General features: G+C 39.6%; 1 protein-coding gene across 8 annotated transcripts in view; it reads right to left on the bottom strand.

Moving 5' to 3' along the window:
• The window catches only part of mrtfab (myocardin related transcription factor Ab), a 59,630-nt gene that overhangs the window by 25,524 nt on the left and 14,205 nt on the right, over positions 1-19,901 (bottom strand). The window contains exon 1 of one of the 8 annotated variants that reach the window (XM_047378002.1): positions 3,291-3,938. The exons of the other annotated variants lie outside the window; for them this stretch is intronic. Within the exon in view, the coding sequence (XP_047233958.1) occupies positions 3,291-3,420 (130 nt within the window). The 5' untranslated portion in view covers positions 3,421-3,938. Of the gene's footprint in view, positions 1-3,290; positions 3,939-19,901 lie in introns of those variants that run through there. 8 annotated transcript variants of the gene reach the window in all.

Here is a 19,901-nt window from a genome sequence, read left to right on the forward strand (position 1 = left end):
AACTTTTTCACACTAAATTAACTTTTTCTATAGCTTGCCGAGATAGTTTTAACTGCAAAAATTAAACAACAAATGAACATGGAGACTGGAGGATGAAGAGATTTGCAATTACTACAGGAACTTCTAAAAGCGTCACAATAAGCCAAGGAATAAGGAGTCAAAGATTAAGACATAAGAATAAATAATCATTAGATTATCTAGTGCAGCAGGAGGCCAGAAAGGAATAGCCAAGCTGTCCGTGGCCAACTGGGTAATCCTGCGGCGCTGATTTCTCAGTAGATTTGATTAAACATGTCTGAGTTTATCACTATCCTCAGAAAACCCTGGTTTGACACAGCTACACCAGCACACGTCAGTCACAGCAGCAACAGCATAAATGCAAAATGAAAAAGGGGTAAGGAAGTGGGCACACCACACAGGAAGTATACGCAGCTTCATAGATACATTCCCAGCCATTTGATACTCTCAGCCTATGATCGGCTGTGAGACACTTGGCACCTACACTGGAAATATTCCAATGAAAAATGTCCCCATGCATGAGCTCATCAGTTGTACGGTTTGATGCCATCTGTTGAACAGCTCCTGACCACAGCAAATGTTCCACACATCATAGGATGCGGAAAGCGGCTAGAGGGCAGGAGCAAGGCGAGGTTAAGGGTATTCACACCTTTCAATGATTCCTACTGCGCCATGCTGCTGCACCACAGCGAGGAGCCAAATGACAATAAGAGGAGGCGTGCTGAATACTGATCATCTTAAAGTTCAAAGTACAGCTTGCTCATGCTTTCTGTGGATGGGATGTGTGTCTCCTCTGAGGATTTTAGTTCAGCCTTCTGCAAAGGCAGTGCATCATGTCAGATAAAGAAAAACACTACTCCACTTTGCTTCTCTCTAACCTCCTCCATCCTCAATCCCTCTAACCTCACAGGAATGCTTTGTGTCATCTATGGCTCTGGCTCGTGCGTGTAATAAATGTTGGTTATAAAAATTTTTTCCTGCAGCAATAACACAGATCCTACCAAATTAGGGTGTGTTATGAAATCATTTTTTTATTTTTAAAGAAGCATGTTGGACATCTTGTTGCTAAAGAACATATTTTTTCGTGACATCAGTGCAAACCATATCTAAACTCAAATGAAGAGGAAGTAACTGTATCACCATTATGTTTGATACTTCCCTACATGTTTAAAACTGAAAAAAAAAAAAACAGTTCTATGACTATTATGTACCCACTTGTAGCTCTGTCTGAGTATTTGCATGAGTTCTGTTTTTATGATGAGGTTCCTGTGAGAAAACATCCACATGGGCAAGGCCATGCACCTACCAATGTCATTTACCAAACTTCCCTGATGGATGTGTGATGACTAACGCTATGTAGTGTAACAACAGCTACAAACTTTGTGTTTTCCTGGATCAAAAATAAACTCAGACGTCCCTTACAACATTATTCATACCCATTGAATTTCATTTTATTTTGTCATGTTAAAACCACAAACTGATTTTATTTCTATTGTGATTTCATGTGATAGACCAGCACCAAGCAAAGCATAATTGTGAAGAGGAAAGAAAATGGCTTGGCTGTTAAAATGTTTAGCTCTGGCAGGATTATCCTGTATTTTGCTGCATCCATTTTCCCATGAAGTCTGACCAGTTTCCTGTCCCTTCTGCAGAAAAGCCTTCCTGCACTGTTTCATGTTGAGGATGGTGCGTTGAACATAGTTCATCTGACCAAAGAAACTTCTGCCACATGCTTGGGGATATGGAGGACCAGTCCTGCCATAATTAAGAATACATACATACATGAGGAAATAATTGACTCAATAAAATAGTTACTAGGCCAAAAAGTAGCTAGATATAAATTAGTGTGCAATTAAATGCAACAAAATAATAAAAAAAAAGAGATTTATTCACTAATTGGTCAATTCATCAGATATAAATATATATTTCTATTTAAATCCAATGATATAAAAAGGACAGCAAACTTTCCTTTTAATTGTAAACATCGATGTATTTTCTCCTCTAATACAACCCCGTTTTGTTTTTTTTACAGATTTCTTACAGATTTTCCTGAGCCATTTATTCCAGCCTTTATTACATTCCTTGGTCGCTGCATTGTCTTTGTCATCTAAACATGCAGCTGGTAATGTTAAAACAAAAGGGGGCGGGACAGAAACAAACAGTCTTGGAAACAGCGTCACCACCTCAGTTTCACACCTATTGGCTGAGTTTAGGCCTCATTGTGACCGCCAGGTTCTGAAAAGCAGCTACTAGCAGCGGCTAACTTCTGTCATGTTGTTGCTAAAGAAGTTGGGAGCATTGTGGATTTGGCAGTAGATATTGCTGTTAGTCGGGACAGTTTACTGTATTCTGTTGACTAACAGAGAGAAAACTTTGCCGGAGTACCGAGTATTAAGGCATTCACGTTTTGGACGCAATTTCGAAAGAAAGGAATGCCTCAATGACAGACTGTTTTCACAATCTAACCAGAGGAAACGTATTTTATTCTGAATTATATTCAGAAGGTATTAGGCGGACTCCCATGTCCTGGTAAGTTTGCAGTCGGGCCATACTGAGCTGATGGACTGAACAGTACGCCATGAAATGTATAAACCCACGGTATTATTTCATAACCTGCCATGCTTTAAACGTCTCCCCAGGTTTACCCTGACTTGTCTGCCTTGTTTGAGTCTCCATGAAGTTGTTTGTTCAATACTGTTTTCTACCAAACCTCAGAGGCCAGAAACAGAACAGCTGTATTTATACAGAGATTACACTTTATTTATACTGACTGCCATTCTGAAGGGAATTAGTTGAATGATTTTATTTAGGGGTATCAAGAGTAAAAGGGGCCAAATATGCAAGCCAGATTTTTCAAATTTCATTTCAAATAAAAATTAAAAGATTATGTATTTTTGCCTCTCAATTTACAATTATGATGTACTTTGATTTGGCCAACTGTGCAAAGGTCCAATAAAATAGACGAAACTCTATGACTGTAATGGGACAAAATGTGTCAAAAAGTGTATAATCTTGATATTCTGACTTTAGCGTCACCGTTATTTAAACACACCGCTGCTAACATCTGAGTCTAAAATAGTTTCTACAGAGTTTCAGAGAAAACAATCTCTTCAACAGTCTTTTGTTTTATGCAAGCCAGTAAACCAAGCGCCTTATCTTTAAAATCTCATAAACTACTCATGCAAAGTCATAAAGTACTGATAATATCACAACCAAGCACATAAACACAAACAGTCTCAGATATTGTGTGTCTGACTCCACGGATCGCCCACCTTCTTTCAGGCTGTGATAGACGAGTCTCTCCTGATCAATCTTCAAGCATGCCTTCTCCATATCATCTGCCATTGGGGGAGAGTCCAGGGGGGAGGGTTTAAAAGACATGCAATAGTTGGTGTCCAACATTATCACTCAGAACAGAGATCGATCCTTTGGCAAGCAGTGAACATCTTTCAGAACCAGTTCTCCCCAGGAGTCCCAAATGTTGGGTGAAGAGAAGAATCCTTGATGTTTAAGAAGCCCTCCCTCTGTCAAACAGACAGGCCAAGTCAGATCCTTTAGAAGACTCTAATCCGAGTCAAAGAAGGTTTCCTCTTAAACTGTAACAGCAAAGGAAAATCACTGCTACTGCTCTGGCTCTCCTCGGTATCACAGTGATCGATTGGTCTGTCTCAGCCTCTCTCTCTTTTTCCTTCCTCCTACTGATCTCTCCTTTCTTTGCAGTGGTAGCCAACGAGTCACGACAGCACCGGTCCTGCGGTTTCCCCCGTAAGCCGGGTGGATGAAATCTGCTGGGTGACTCGCGGATGAAAAGGGCGAGAGAGCTGAATGGAGAGAAAACTGAAAAAGAGGCCAACGGCTGAGGAAGACAGGGCAGCAGTGAACTCGACTGAGAAAGCTAGTCCCCAGTGAGGCGGCTTTGGTTGCAGCTCCTCCTGAATCCAGCACACACACCCACACACCCACACACCCACACACCCACACACCCACACAAGCAAGTGCTTGCTGATAAAGTTCCCCAGCTCAGCTGTTGCCATTCAGTTACTGTTTCAAGCTCAGTGTTGGAGGGGGGCTGGGTGATACAGACCACCTTCCTATTCAACACAAACATACAGTACAGACTAAAACTCACACTGATGACTGATATAATGTGCTCCGAAACACAACGCAAGCCAAGCCTCCTTTGAAAGCGCCGACTCAGTTAACCTAGGAGCAGCTTTTGCTGTCAAGTATAAACTGTAGTTACGCTGTTTTTTTAGGGATGATCTCATCCAGGCCTAAAGTAACAGATTCATATAAGCATCGTTAAGACACAAAACTATATAGTAAGGGCGTCTTATTGAAATTCAGACTAACATTAGGATATCATTCACATTAAGAAATAAAGAATATCTGTTTTTGTATCTTCATCTTATGTAAACAATCTTTTTTGTAGATTTTTTTTCAATCAAGTCCTATTCTGACACCTTGGGCAAAAACTAGGGTGGGTCTGGCTGCCTGAAGGTGTGGGGGTAAATTTGCTCTATCTGAAAAGTGAAGAAAAAAAACCTCACTTGTTGCATAATTGTTTTTACTATGATATGACAATTAGCATCTAAATCAGGCAACAGAGTGGACATTTATAAAGGACATAGTTGAAAGTACAGGAAACATAATGGGGGGAACCTGGAAAAGAACAACAATCACAAGATTAATGACTAGCAAATGGAAAGAAAGGAAAATCAACTCATTTTCTGACTTTTTTACGGTACAGTTTTGCTACTGAACAGTCTGTGGCCTCTACTGCTGACAGTAAACACCCCTCATGCCCCCTACCTCAGATCTGTTTTAAATAGCAAGGCCAGCTGGTCATAAGTAGGCTATATTCAGCTTGGTATCACCTGTGCACCCATGGGGTAATGTTACTCTGAGGCACACACATCACAGCCAACAGACACACAAGAGAAGGTTAAGCCTCACTTTCCTAGACTAAAATCAATTTTATTAGAGGGCAAGAAGGCATGTTTATTGATAGAACAGTGCCGAAGTTTCATATGCAAAACCCGTTGGGTCTTAATAGCTGACTAATAAGCTTCATACAGGTGACACATAGGAGCAACACCTAAAACAAACACTGTCTGAAGCTACAATTACTCTCTTATATGAGTGTGAGATTAAAGTCCACCTGCTGTTATGATTCACAGTCTGAGCAGGACGCACACTGGGATTAAGGCAGGGGCAGACAGGGGCAAGAAAACAAAGGGGTTCAGGTCTTTGTTCCTCAAATGTCTTCCCATAAAAATAACCATGTGGGGTACACACATGATCTTTTTGCAACAACAACAGAAAAAAACAATAAATATATATTTTTTATTACATTTCAGAAGTTTTTTTCATAATCACCTCCATGAGCCTTTGAGTGGAACAAAGAGAAACAGAAACCAGAGAGTAACGGGTAATGATTGAAATCAACAAGTTTTCTCTTTCTCAGCATGTTCTTTGATGCACGTTGTTATAATTTTTTTAAGATATGTTTTTCGGCACTAGTGGCCTTTATTTTGTATTTTTTGGCAGTAGGTAGACAGGAAAGGGGAAAAGAGAGGGGGAGACATTTGGTAAACGTCGCCGGGTCCGGGACTTGAACCTGGGACAGCCGCTTCGAGGACTATAGCCTCTGCATATGGTTGCGTACCTCACCCCTACACCATGAGCGCCGCGCCCCACCTTGTCATAATTTCCGTAAAAATTCTAATAGAAGGTCAGCCACATATGCTTCGATACATCCATCCATATTTCACCTGGATTCAAAACTAAGACATGTAGTGGGGAACCTCTGGCTTTTTTTTTATGTTTGTTACATTTAATTGTTGAAATAAACTTCATGTACTATAATATGCCAAGAAAAACATATCCTTAAAAGACTAAAACATATGAAATTATTTAGAGCAGCATTAGAAATTGAACAACAGTGCCAGTAGATCATTATAATGCCTGGCCCAATAAAGAAATGTCAGCTTTAATTAATAGTACCCTACATACCGACAGGAAACTTTACCACTAGGTAATATAAAACAGAGGAGAGGTTTTGAATAGTGTTTATTTCAGTAGGTCTCACCTAACAAGATTATCACACTTTTTTATTTTAAATTTCATCTTTCATAAAAAAAAAAAAAACAACATAAAAAGTTACCAAAAAAATCTGATATTTTCATGTAGTTTATTGTAGAAGGAATACGGTCAAGGATTCCAAATATTTTTCCATAATCTTCTTTTTCAATGTCTATTCAGGCCTAAAACCTTTCAAGACTGAAGGAACAGGGATTTAATTTCTTGTAGCCAAGTGAAAAGGCAAAAGGTTTGATATATCTGTCTTGGCTTTTCCTAAACTTTGAAATGATCGAATACTTCATGTTGTTAAAAACTACAGTTGAGTTGGTGGGGCTGATTTAAGACTGGCACATGAAAATAGCAGGGAAATACCCAAGTGGACAAAACGTGACCGGCCTTAGACAATTTGGTAAATCATGGCCAATCAAAACAAAATGGCCTCCTCCACCCTTCCTCTGTCTAGGGAAGTACCCACACAATGAGACCAGGCAGCTCATATTTGAAGCATTTCAAAACCTTTTTTTGGTCTTAATGACAGTACATCTTAATCATCAATGAGTGTTTCTTCCCTGGCTCTAAGGGAGTTTACTTCATTGAGGAATATCAGTCATTTTTTGAAGTCACATCTTTACTGTCATGTGTGCATAAAATTCCAGGATGTTGTTGTTATGTTTTATGTCCGCCACATTGAAAAGGAAGTTCATTTGGGGCGTGGCGCTGATGGTGTAGGGGTTAAGCGCGTGACCATATACTGAGGCTACAGTCCTCGAAGCGGCCGTCCAGGGTTCGAGTCCCAGACCCGGCGACATTTGCCGAATGTCTCCCCCTCTCTCTACCCCTCTTTCCTGTCTGCCTACTGTCAAAAAATAAAAATAAAGGCAACTAGTGCCGAAAAAATATCTTAAAAAGGAAGTTCATTTTAATCATTTCCTATAACTTTGAAAGTATAGGGTACTTTCTAATTAAGAGTAGAAAAATATATCCATTATATTTCCATTACCGGCTTTTCTGGCCTGGTACCTGCTTTTATGGGACCTACTCAGTAGCAGGTACAATTGGGGGTGAGTAGGGACTACATGTGACATGAACAGACTGTCCATGGGAGGGGAGAAATTTGAAGATTTTTTAGGGAGGAAATGCAGGGAAAAGTTGATAAAACTACAATTATTAAAAACATTATTAAAACTACAATTATTAGGAACCACAATGGCAGGAGCGGGTCAAACCGGAATATAATTTTACTATTTTCAAATGATAAACCATGCCTGAAGGCTCAAAGAAAAGAAAAAGAATTACACGCAGACAGGGCGCTCAGTATTTAACAACTAAATCAGCTGCTCAGATGCACATCTATTTTCCACAAAACACACAAAACAATACCATGAAACACCACGAAACACCGTCTGGTTTGAAAACTTATTGACGGCCCATAAGCGAACCCCCTCATGCAGGAGAAGGGAGCAGGCAGAGAGCAGCTGCCTGCAATCAGACTGCCTGCATCGGGTCAAACGGGAGGAAGTCCCCCTGTTCAATATCCAACCTAAAACTAACTTCTCCACGGACTTGCATTTTAAAAGTCCTTGTCCTCGTTATTGCCCTGGCTGAGCCAAAGCCTTCCTCATAAAGCCCAACATTTTAACACCTTCAGGCAAACTTTGGAGCATTACCAGTCCAGACAGCAGCTTCTCCTCCTGGCTGCTTTTCCTGCCACACACCCTCTCACATCAAAACCCCTGTGCTTTATTTTACAGGTTTTGGCTAAGCTGTGTTCCAGATGATTTTCCCAATGGATCACTTTATACATGGAAAAAACATAAAAAGGCATTCTTGCATATGCAATAATGCAAACATTATTTGTATATTGTTTTTATGTTTTATTATTTACTTATTGATTTATTTTTTTTCACCTTTCACACATTAGTGTGACAGTGTCACACAGTAACATTAAGATCACTACACTGACAGCTGTAGCCGGGGCCTTAAGCCATAACTCCTGCCGTCACTGGGCCAATGGAACCACGACAGGTTCTGTGTGGAGTAGAGTGAGACCGAGTGGAACAGAGAAGTGTGGAGCTGGTACCTTCAATGGAAAAGGGGCATTATAGTGTAACAAGAATTTCATTGCATTCATTCGGGCAAAACCATTAAGTAGTGGGCGATTTAGCTTCGATTATCGTTAGCCACATTAGCTGCTAATTCCTTTACTGCTGAACTTAGGCGTAATGGGGTGGGGTGTGCTGGTCATTTTCACCACGTCACCATTTTATATCGTTAGAATGGTCTATAGCTGAGTGTCTGCAGTGGTGCTGCATGAAGCTGGGTAGATTAGCAGATTAGTGACTTTAAATGACCTTTTCATAATTGATTTGAACAAAATATTGATTGTTTCATTAATTATGTCATTGTGCAGAGGCAGAGAGTATTGTTTTTGATATTGTTCTACAAAAGGTATATTAAAAAACATAACTTCAGAGAAGTTTTACTAATAATTACAAATATTAACCTCATTTAATCACCTAAGAACAACAGCAAATAAAGACAATAAAGGAAAATTGGACCAATGTAACAACAAATTAAATCCTAAACATCTGGTTGTGATTTCTGTAGAACTTTTCTTCATGCAGGTTGCAATCAGTTGGCCCAATAAACCATTTGACTGGTGGTCACTTTAACTGTCAGCAGGCAAAACAAAGTTTCAACGTTTTGGCTTCAGGAGAAGTAGAGGAAAGCTATTTGACCCTGGAGGCATGCTTTCCTCTTCCTTATGACTCACTTTAAAAACATTTGTGAACATCAAAATAAAAAACAGATGAAGATGAAAAAAGATAAATCACTCAGGAGGTTCTAGACACGTAGTGGAATTTCAATTTAAGGCAACAACCCTCAACACACACATCAACCTGCTTTTCCGTACTACTCCACTTGTCAGAATGTACTTTAACTCTTAAACAGACATTTTCCTTTTACTATGAGTCTACACAGACCACATGACAACAAATGGTAAAGAAAATTTTTTGTCTCTTTTTATCCTGAACAGTGCTGAACATTTCAAATTACCTTCTGTTTTCTCTCACATTGTTTCGCATTTTTTAACTCAATTTTGTCTTCACGTTTCATAACTACAGAACATCTTTACAAATCCAGTTGAGGGGCTGGCTTACTCACTCTAGCTGAGCAAGTCCCCGTCACTGTTCCTGCTGCGGATAGGACTGCTACTCCTGCTCCATTGCATGTTCATTTCAGTCTTAAAATTCTCAGTCACTTCTCCGTTAACTGGCTCTGGTGGTACAGGTGCTGTATCCTACTATACTGTCCACATTGAGCTGTGTCCACTATATGAGATATGGAAGTGGAGCTGGTTTCCTGTAAAATACCAGGTGTGGTCCACTTCTTCTCATTGTCCAGTTTCGTAAAAACTCTGCTGGTCTTGTGTCTCCTGGATTGAGCAAGGGTAGCTCCCACACTCCATTTCTGCAATCATAATAATATGACTGCCTCTGTTTTGCTGCTGTATTTGATTTAATTTCTTCCTTTTCAGGCCAGCCAAGGTCCATATTTTCTGACAATGTGGGTAAAGTTGTGCAAATCTTTTAACCTATTAGCAGCTGACGATCACTCTGTAGACCAACAGTGCTAAGAGGGGTTCTTCTTGGCTAAGGATCCCTTTGGCTAACTGTATGGCCCTTTCAGCATGACCATTACACTCTGGGGGTAATATGGGCTAGATGTTGCATGAATAAAATCGTAGCTCTCACTGAACTGTCTTAACTTTTCTGAGTTGAGCTGAGGATCATTATCACTAAATAGCAGCCCTGGAATGCCATACCTTGTTCTTCTTTGATTGCACATTTTCCTAACTAACTATCTCCACCTACTTGTGTGTTACTAAGAGCTGCTGTAACAAGTAAATTTCCTCCATTGCGAGATCAATAAAGTCTATCTTATCTTAGTTTTAGGTGGAGAATTTCATTAACTGGCATATTTGACAGTGAGGTTGAAATATTTTAGTTAGTAAATTCACACATATTACAGAGAAGTGGTCTGTGCTTCTTTTTGTGTGAAAATGATTTGCTGTCCAAAGGCCCATACTCGTATTATGCCTTTTTTGGCCAACTGTCTGATAATACAGTCACATTTTGGTGGTTCTGGTTAATATTTATACATTCCAAATAATAATTATAATTTTCAAGTGCTAGTGTATTTTGCTTCTAAAAGTTGTGGATGATTTTGGCTCCGAATTAAAAAAATATTATTTATGTCAATGATAATAAAAAATTTTTTTTATAATCGAATAATTATAATTGCACAATAACCCTCTTCACTAAACCCATTTTTACTCCCTCTGGTCAGCTGAGCATGCAACTGTTATTCCATTTCAACACTGGAAAAGTGTATGCTGCATCATTGTTTTCTGTGTTCGTTGTAAATTTGCATTTCAGTTCACCTTCATGTACAACAAATGGTGTCTCAGCTGGATCCAGTCTGTAGATCTATGTTAGTCTCTGAAATATATTTTCACTTATGTCTGTTGCATCAGCTCCATGTTTATCTTGAAATCCTGGGGTGCGTTATCAATGTTCAGAGTGACAGTCCATTTATTTACTTCTAACAACTGCATGAGTTGCCTTTTGTTATAGAAGCATGAGGCTTCTAACAAAATGGATGAGGTTATCTACGTCTTCTTCCAACTTCTATTAGGAACTGAAGCGGTTTCTTGCTCTTAGTGATTTAATTCACGGTTTTTGTTTGACACACGTGTGCTCATTGTCCTCTCTTGTTGCACTTTTTACACAAATTGACATGGCGTCTGACAACAATGACGTTACACACCTGCAGCTTTGGCGGGTTGAACTGGAGGCTAAACTGTTTACCAGCCTCCTCCTGGTGCTGTACTTGCTGGATTGCTTATGCTAGCATCAAAACCGTTGTGAGCTGAAACTTTGGACAACTCTAAGTCTCTTATGCCCATAACCAGTCTGTCATTGATGTGTTCATCCCTTTTATCGCCAAACTCACAATTGTCATATGTAGGTCTCCGCCCTCTTCCGCGCTAGCAGATTCCACTGATAGAAGCATGCTCATTCGTGAATTACATTGGGCCTTGGAACAAAGTACTCGTCCTTACTGTGTTCTTTCTCCTCAAACTCAAATGAGCCAAATATTTTTTTCACTTAACTACGTATTGCATAAATGAGGGAACAGACCTGGACCATCCCGACCTTCCTAGTTCAGCTTGGTGGCTGTCCTGAAGCGTAAAAAGTGTTGTTTCCACTCTGGCCATTCCCTGGGGATGGTAAACACCCCTCCTTTGGTGTTTGAAACTTCGACATGTTCGTTCTCTTCCGTCACTTTTGACAACATGTAATGTCTTCTTGACATCAAAAAGATAAATCTTTCCGCACATCAACACGTGTGTTTGAGACTTAAAGTACATTGTGACTGATGTTATAAAATATAAAGAATTTGTCTTAAAAGGGGGAGATGCAATGAATGAAACATCCTACACTCGGGGAGACCTTGAATGTAACACCAGAGGTTACGAGAAGATAGCAGGAGAGCTAGTAGGGGTAGTAGTAGGGAGACAAGTTGAAGTGCGTGTGTTGACAGTTGTGGCTTTAAATAATTCCACCAAGTGTTCAGATGCTCCGGAGTGATTTATCTTTTTGGTGTCAAGAAGACATTACATTATTCACACAAGACCACAGACGATAAATGGCAACTGTGCCCAATAGTATATTACTTATTACTAAAACATTTGAATTAGTCTAGGATTAACTACTTCAAATTATCTATTGCAGCATCAATAAGAGGAAATATACCTTGGAAACCAGTTTGTACAGATATCCTACTAGAGTAGGGTATATAAAGGTGGTGCCATGATAGTAGCTGGAATCCTCAGTATGTTAATATGTTGCTTGAGCACATACTTCCTAACTTAAACAAAAAAAACTCTTAACTACATTTTAAGTAACCAACTTTACAGAAAACAACTGCATCAGGGAATTTGGGACATATTCAAATATTGCTAAATGTTAATTATAAAAAATGTTTTTCAGGATGTACTAGGTTCAGATTTGGCAAGTTTGAAATAACTACGTAATTTACCAGCAGAACATTTAAACAGAACAGATGAACCCAACAAGAACGCGACCAACCTAAAGAACAACCTAGTGTCAGTTTGCCACAGGTTACACCAACCATTAACATTCCAGCCTTGGAAACGGAACGTGTTTTTTTACTGCACTTCCTGATCCCACCCTCCTTTTTCCCCCAATCAGCTCTGCTCAGGAATTTACCAGCACTCCCAACATTGGCCGGAATTCAACACTGACATCAGACCCAGGATTTCGCTGTGGCTAGGGGCTGTCATTTCAGAACTGCAAAAAGATAAAAGTCTAATTGATCTTGGTAATATTATCTGAACCACATGTGATGTCACTGAAGATCCTTGGAGTTGCATGGCTGCCATGTGTGTAATTATGGAAAAAGGGTGTAGAATTTAATACAAAACCCATATGTAAAGAACACAGCAGGAAGACTGCTATTAATCACTTTCTACACTCGCTTTTTGTATCAAGAGGACTTAACTCTGCCAGGTTGCAAGGGAACTTCAGAAAAAGAAGCTAATAAGTGATTTTGTGATGAAGGATATAGCAAATATTTTTTATTGGAGTCCTCTAATGTACAACTTTAATTTAGTCATATGGATATTTTCATAATACCCACATGACTAAAGACAAACTGGGAAAATCCCAGAGAATAGTTGTGTTTTTAATTGTTGAAACACTGTCTTCAAAGACAACACATACAGGTCCTTTTCAAAATATTAGCATATTGTGATAAAGTTCATTATTTTCCATAATGTCATGATGAAAATTTAACATACATATATTTTAGATTCATTGCACACTAACTGAAATATTTCAGGTCTTTTATTGTCTTAATACGGATTATTTTGGCATACAGCTCATGAAAACCCAAAATTCCTATCTCACAAAATTAGCATATTTCATCTGACCAAAAAAAGAAAAGTGTTTTTAATACAAAAAACGTCAACCTTCAAATAATCATGTACAGTTATGCACTCAATACTTGGTCGGGAATCCTTTGGCAGAAATGACTGCTTCAATGCGGCGTGGCATGGACGCAATCAGCCTGTGGCACTGCTGAGGTCTTATGGAGGTCCAGGATGCTTCGATAGCGGCCTTTAGCTCATCCAGAGTGTTGGGTCTTGAGTCTCTCAACGTTCTCTTCACAATATCCCACAGATTCTCTATGGGGTTCAGGTCAGGAGAGTTGGCAGGCCAATTGAGCACAGTGATACCATGGTCAGTAAACCATTTACCAGTGGTTTTGGCACTGTGAGCAGGTGCCAGGTCGTGCTGAAAAAGGAAATCTTCATCTCCATAAAGTTTTTCAGCAGATGGAAGCATGAAGTGCTCCAAAATCTCCTGATAGCTAGCTGCATTGACCCTGCCCTTGATAAAACACAGTGGACCAACACCAGCAGCTGACACGGCACCCCAGACCATCACTGACTGTGGGTACTTGACACTGGACTTCCGGCATTTTGGCATTTCCTTCTCCCCAGTCTTCCTCCAGACTCTGGCACCTTGATTTCCGAATGACATGCAGAATTTGTTTTCATCCGAAAAAAGTACTTTGGACCACTGAGCAACAGTCCAGTGCTGCTTCTCTGTAGCTCAGGTCAGGCGCTTCTGCCGCTGTTTCTGGTTCAAAAGTGGCTTGACCTGGTGAATGCAGCCCCTGTAGCCCATTTCCTGCACACGCCTGTGCACGGTGGCTCTGGATGTTTCTACTCCAGACTCAGTCCACTGCTTCCGCAGGTCCCCCAAGGTCTGTAATCGGCCCTTCTCCACAATCTTCCTCAGGGTCCGGTCACCTCTTCTCGTTGTGCAGCGTTTTCTGCCACACTTTTTCCTTCCCACAGACTTCCCACTGAGGTGCCTTGATACAGCACTCTGGGAACAGCCTATTCGTTCTGAAATTTCTTTCTGTGTCTTACCCTCTTGCTTGAGGGTGTCAATAGTGGCCTTCTGGACAGCAGTCAGGTCGGCAGTCTTACCCATGATTGGGGTTTTGAGTGATGAACCAGGCTGGGAGTTTTAAAGGCCTCAGGAATATTTTGCAGGTGTTTAGAGTTAACTCGTTGATTCAGATGATTAGGTTCATAGCTCGTTTAGAGACCCTTTTAATGATATGCTAATTTTGTGAGATAGGAATTTTGGGTTTTCATGAGCTGTATGCCAAAATCATCCGTATTAAGACAATAAAAGACCTGAAATATTTCAGTTAGTGTGCAATGAATCTAAAATATATGAATGTTAAATTTTCATCATGACATTATGGAAAATAATGAACTTTATCACAATATGCTAATATTATGAGAAGGACCTGTCTGTATACAAGGAAGATGAATGATTAGCATCTGTATAAAAGGCATCGAGTCTATTAAAGATTATCCAAATAGTCTTTGAAAACACGTCAAGTTGTGGAAAGCTAATTTCATTCTGACATGAAAATTAAACATTTTAAGTAGTCAGTTAAATAAAAACGTGTTTTTACCAAGAGCAAAATGTTTTATTGCAGAGCTTCTGAAGGCTCCACAAAATAAAAATTTTGAGACCTTAATTATTGAAATTTAAATCCCACATGAAGTACAAATATAAGTTGAGTAAATAAACTTACATGATAACTAAATTAATTTGATGTTTTTGGACTCAGGCAGGCATTTCAGTCCACTCCTTTTTACAACTACGCTGCCTAACCTTTGCATCTTCTTTCACGTTTTCCACTGCAATTGCCTAAACAAACCAGTTTAAGCAGAAACAGGCTTACTTTAAAAAAAAAAAAAACGTTGATGAAGGAAGCAATAAATTAATAACATACAAATTTAAGAAATTACTATGGAAAACGTGAATGTACAATATTTAGGATTTTGTATGGCTTAAACTTGATGTTATTAAATGTAATACTTTGAGACCCTGCAAAAACTCTTCTAAAGCTTTTGAAAAAACCTTAATGACCCAGCAATCACAGCCAGGCAGAACATTTAGCAATGTAGTGGGTATTCCAGAACGAGTTTATTTAACAATCACTAAAAAACAAAAAAATGAAATTTACAGTTTAACAATACAATTTAAGACATTAGATAAGGATCTTGATAAAGAATAACAATCCTTTAAAGCCATCTCAGCGCCAAAGCAGTTGACTGTGCACAATCTTTATGAGGAAGTTCTTACATGTATGGTCCAAGCTGGGAAAAAAAAAGTTAAAACAATTACAATAAAACCAATCTGTGGAAATGTGCCCTTGATGTATGAATTCTAACTTGTAAAGTTGGAAATCTGTCACCAACCACCAACTCTAAACTCCAATATGGCTGTCGCACATAAAACAGTTGGCAGTAATAACCAGTTTATATGAACCTTCAGGTAAATTGTATCTCATGCAATTACAACTGTTCAACTTCCATTAGTGAGCATATTGCAGGGTTTCAAATGTAAAAATGATGAGAAATACATTTTCAACTTAGCTTCATCTCTGAATGCATCAGGGAAAAAATTCCACTGAATTTTCAACTTGGGTTCAGTAAAGTTGGGTTTAAAGTAATTCTGAGTTCAGACCTCCAAGGCCAATGGAAAAGATTGCAAAAGGAATCCTTTCAGTGGCATCGTCTAAACCAATGTTGTCCAAAAGATATCAAACATTAGAGATTAGATAGAAGATTAAATAGTGACTACACAACAATACATAAATATTAAAGCCATCGAAAGATAGTTGTTTGTATCTGCCGCCACAATCCTTGAATGGAAAATAATTACTGCAGAATAAAAGTTGATGTTAAACAGGAGTCTCCAAGGGAGGGAAAGTAAGGCCTTGGGGTAGGGGGGGTGTTTCCACTGCAGTGATGACGGCTTTGCAACCCACTGTTTGTTACATAACTAACATCTGAAAATGGTTTTTACTGTAGCAACCCCCTAACCTCATGCCCAACTTACAGAACAACATGACTTTATTCCCTCCATTACAACCGTTTTTCCTGGTTCAGCTAATCAGATTTCACAGTACTCCTATTCCTCCTGCTCTCCTCTTCCTGTTACTGTATAGTGTAACATCTAATAAAAGCCTGGCTGTTCATTTGCTTAAGCGTCAGGGTTTTTTATTAGACACAGACCTTCAATAGGGTCACAGCTTTCCATTTTTGTCATACAAGTAACTCACAGCTACAAAACAAAGTATAGATACTATGATTCTGTAAATATCTTTGGTGTTTCAGTGTACTTCTCAGAAGAATTGTGTAATTAGGGTTTATATGGATCTAGTTTAATGCTTGTAAAGACACAGTATTTCTTTAACTTACCGAGTCTGACTGATCCAACCCTGTAAAAATGAACAGTTGGATTGTTTACACCAACTTACAACAAGATGGAAGCTAAAAACAAAGACAGCATTTGAAGAAATGATCATAAGAAACTGAATCCAAGCAACGGCAGCTGTGTTCTTTGGTTTCCTTTCACAGGACACACACCCTGCAGACCATGTGCGAAGAGCCGGGTTGTTGCAACAAAAGCTCAGATGACAAATAGTAGCATAAAAAGTGAACTTGCTTGCACTTTATTTCAGGATTAAATTCTGTAACAAAGAGTTTGAATTTTAACTGAATTCAACATCTCTTCACATGAAGCCCAGCAATGATTGGTTGGGAAAGTCTAGCCTGCAGCTCCAAGTTTAGCTGCTGCTGTTGTAAACACCAGTCTCATGTCTTGAGTCTGAGTCATCGATATGAAACAGGAGTCCCATTAGTTCAAAGCGACCTCTGCAACACTCATCAGCCAACATTAAATGTGCAACATTTTCAGTTGGTTGGCAGGTGACTCACATGCTAATGGCTGTACTATTCAGAACACCAGAACAAGCAGAGGGTGAGAGATGAGGCAAAATCAGGCTGGGCTGAGGTAATGTATGCTGTTTGTGTGGCAGGCGCTCCCACAGCAGCGTATCTGCACCTGCAATAGCAGGACGTTGTGAGTGAGCCTGTCACCATGAATGCTACAACTGAAACCATCATTCATGTGTTTTAGAAGCAGACCGTTTTAAGAAGAAGTCACTTGTTGGTACTCCTGGTAAAGATGTACAGGTCCTTCTCATAATATTAGCATATTGTGATAAAGTTCATTATTTTCCATAATGTCATGATGAAAATTTAACATTCATATATTTTAGATTCATTGCACACTAACTGAAATATTTCAGGTCTTTTATTGTCTTAATACGGATGATTTTGGCATACAGCTCATGAAAACCCAAAATTCCTATCTCACAAAATTAGCATATCATTAAAAGGGTCTCTAAACGAGCTATGAACCTAATCATCTGAATCAATGAGTTAACTCTAAACACCTGCAAAAGATTCCTGAGGCCTTTAAAACTCCCAGCCTGGTTCATCACTCAAATCCCCAATCATGGGTAAGACTGCCGACCTGACTGCTGTCCAGAAGGCCACTATTGACACCCTCAAGCAAGAGGGTAAGACACAGAAAGAAATTTCAGAACAAATAGGCTGTTCCCAGAGTGCTGTATCAAGGCACCTCAGTGGGAAGTCTGTGGGAAGGAAAAAGTGTGGCAGAAAACGCTGCACAACGAGAAGAGGTGACCGGACCCTGAGGAAGATTGTGGAGAAGGGCCGATTCCAGACCTTGGGGGACCTGTGGAAGCAGTGGACTGAGTCTGGAGTAGAAACATCCAGAGCCACCGTGCACAGGCGTGTGCAGGAAATGGGCTACAGATGCCGCATTCCCCAGGTCAAGCCACTTTTGAACCAGAAACAGCGGCAGAAGAGCCTGACCTGGGCTACAGAGAAGCAGCACTGGACTGTTGCTCAGTGGTCCAAAGTACTTTTTTCGGATGAAAGCAAATTCTGCATGTCATTCAGAAATCAAGGTGCCAGAGTCTGGAGGAAGACTGGGAAGAAGGAAATGCCAAAATGCCAGAAGTCCAGTGTCAAGTACCCACAGTCAGTGATGGTCTGGGGTGCCGTGTCAGCTGCTGGTGTTGGTCCACTGTGTTTTATCAAGGGCAGGGTCAATGCAGCTAGCTATCAGGAGATTTTGGAGCACTTCATGCTTCCATCTGCTGAAAAGCTTTATGGAGATGAAGATTTCATTTTTCAGCACGACCTGGCACCTGCTCACAGTGCCAAAACCACTGGTAAATGGTTTACTGACCATGGTATCACTGTGCTCAATTGGCCTGCCAACTCTCCTGACCTGAACCCCATAGAGAATCTGTGGGATATTGTGAAGAGAACGTTGAGAGACTCAAGACCCAACACTCTGGATGAGCTAAAGGCCGCTATCGAAGCATCCCGGGCCTCCATAAGACCTCAGCAGTGCCACAGGCTGATTGCCTCCATGCCACGCCGCATTGAAGCAGTCATTTCTGCCAAAGGATTCCTGACCAAGTATTGAGTGCATAACTGTACATGATTATTGGAAGGTTGACGTTTTTTGTATTAAAAACACTTTTCTTTTATTGGTCGGATGAAATATGCTAATTTTGTGAGATAGGAATTTTGGGTTTTCATGAGCTGTATGCCAAAATCATCCGTATTAAGACAAGAAAAGACCTGAAATATTTCAGTTAGTGTGCAATGAATCTAAAATATATGAATGTTAAATTTTCATCATGACATTATGGAAAATAATGAACTTTATCACAATATGCTAATATTTTGAGAAGGACCTGTAGTATAAAAAGAATTATAATAAATTCAACCTTTATTGCATTAGCATGATCTCCAGTCTGTTTCTGTATTAATTTGTTTTGTATCACTATAATGTTTGATCCGTATCCTGTCAAAATGATCAGTAGCAATTTTCCTGAGGAGCCAAATAGATTTTTTTTCAACTTTCTCTTATTTATGCCAGCTGTATGTTTGTCTGTGTGTAGCACCATACCACCAAAGCAAATTCCTTGAACATGTGAAACATTACTTGGCAATAAAGTTTTTTCTGATTCACTATTTTGAACAATTCATGATGGTCCAATGTCACATGATGCTCGATGTGGCTCGCTTGGAACCTCGACCGAGTGGATACTGTAAAAGGAGTTGGTACCAAGCATCAGTGCCTAACGGAAACCCCTAAAAGATGGGGTTGAGTAGTGTCCAAGGTACCAGCAGAGAAAAGGCATTAGTTCCGTCTGATGAACTCAAAGTTCCAGCAGAAGTCCCAGTAAAGTTTAGGAAACGCCACTTTTGCATTTGGGAGTGATGTTAGAAAAGCTGCCTGCTCACTGAGTGTGGATGCAAGTTAAATACGGGTCCTAGCCCAGCCAGGCAGCCGAAAAGTAAAATAAATTGGCCTACGAGTCACATATGTATATCCAAGAGAAAGTTGTGAATTACGAATTAGAAGATCCTAAAACTTTCAGAGTAAAGTATAAATTAGAAAAGGGCTTGAGTTGGATTTATTTTAGAGATTGTCAGGGATTCCACCAATTGAGCCACCAGGGACAAAAAGTCCTAATATAGTTTTTTTCCAAGCTGAAGTAAAATACTAAAATTAAAAGATAGAATTATTTAAAATTTTCAGTATGAGGGTATGCTGCTGAAATAAAAGACTTTGTTTCAAAGCCTGTTGCAGAGTTTTACAAGCGATGCTCAAACATTTGTCCAAATTTCTGGAAAATGTAACTAAAACAGCATTTCTGGTGAGGCATAAATTAGGGCACCGCCTTTATACTTACTTAAAGGTGCACATGATGAGAGAATCATT

Source organism: Girardinichthys multiradiatus, chromosome 10 (genome assembly GCF_021462225.1).
Source record: "Girardinichthys multiradiatus isolate DD_20200921_A chromosome 10, DD_fGirMul_XY1, whole genome shotgun sequence".
Taxonomy (NCBI): Eukaryota; Metazoa; Chordata; class Actinopteri; order Cyprinodontiformes; family Goodeidae; genus Girardinichthys; species Girardinichthys multiradiatus.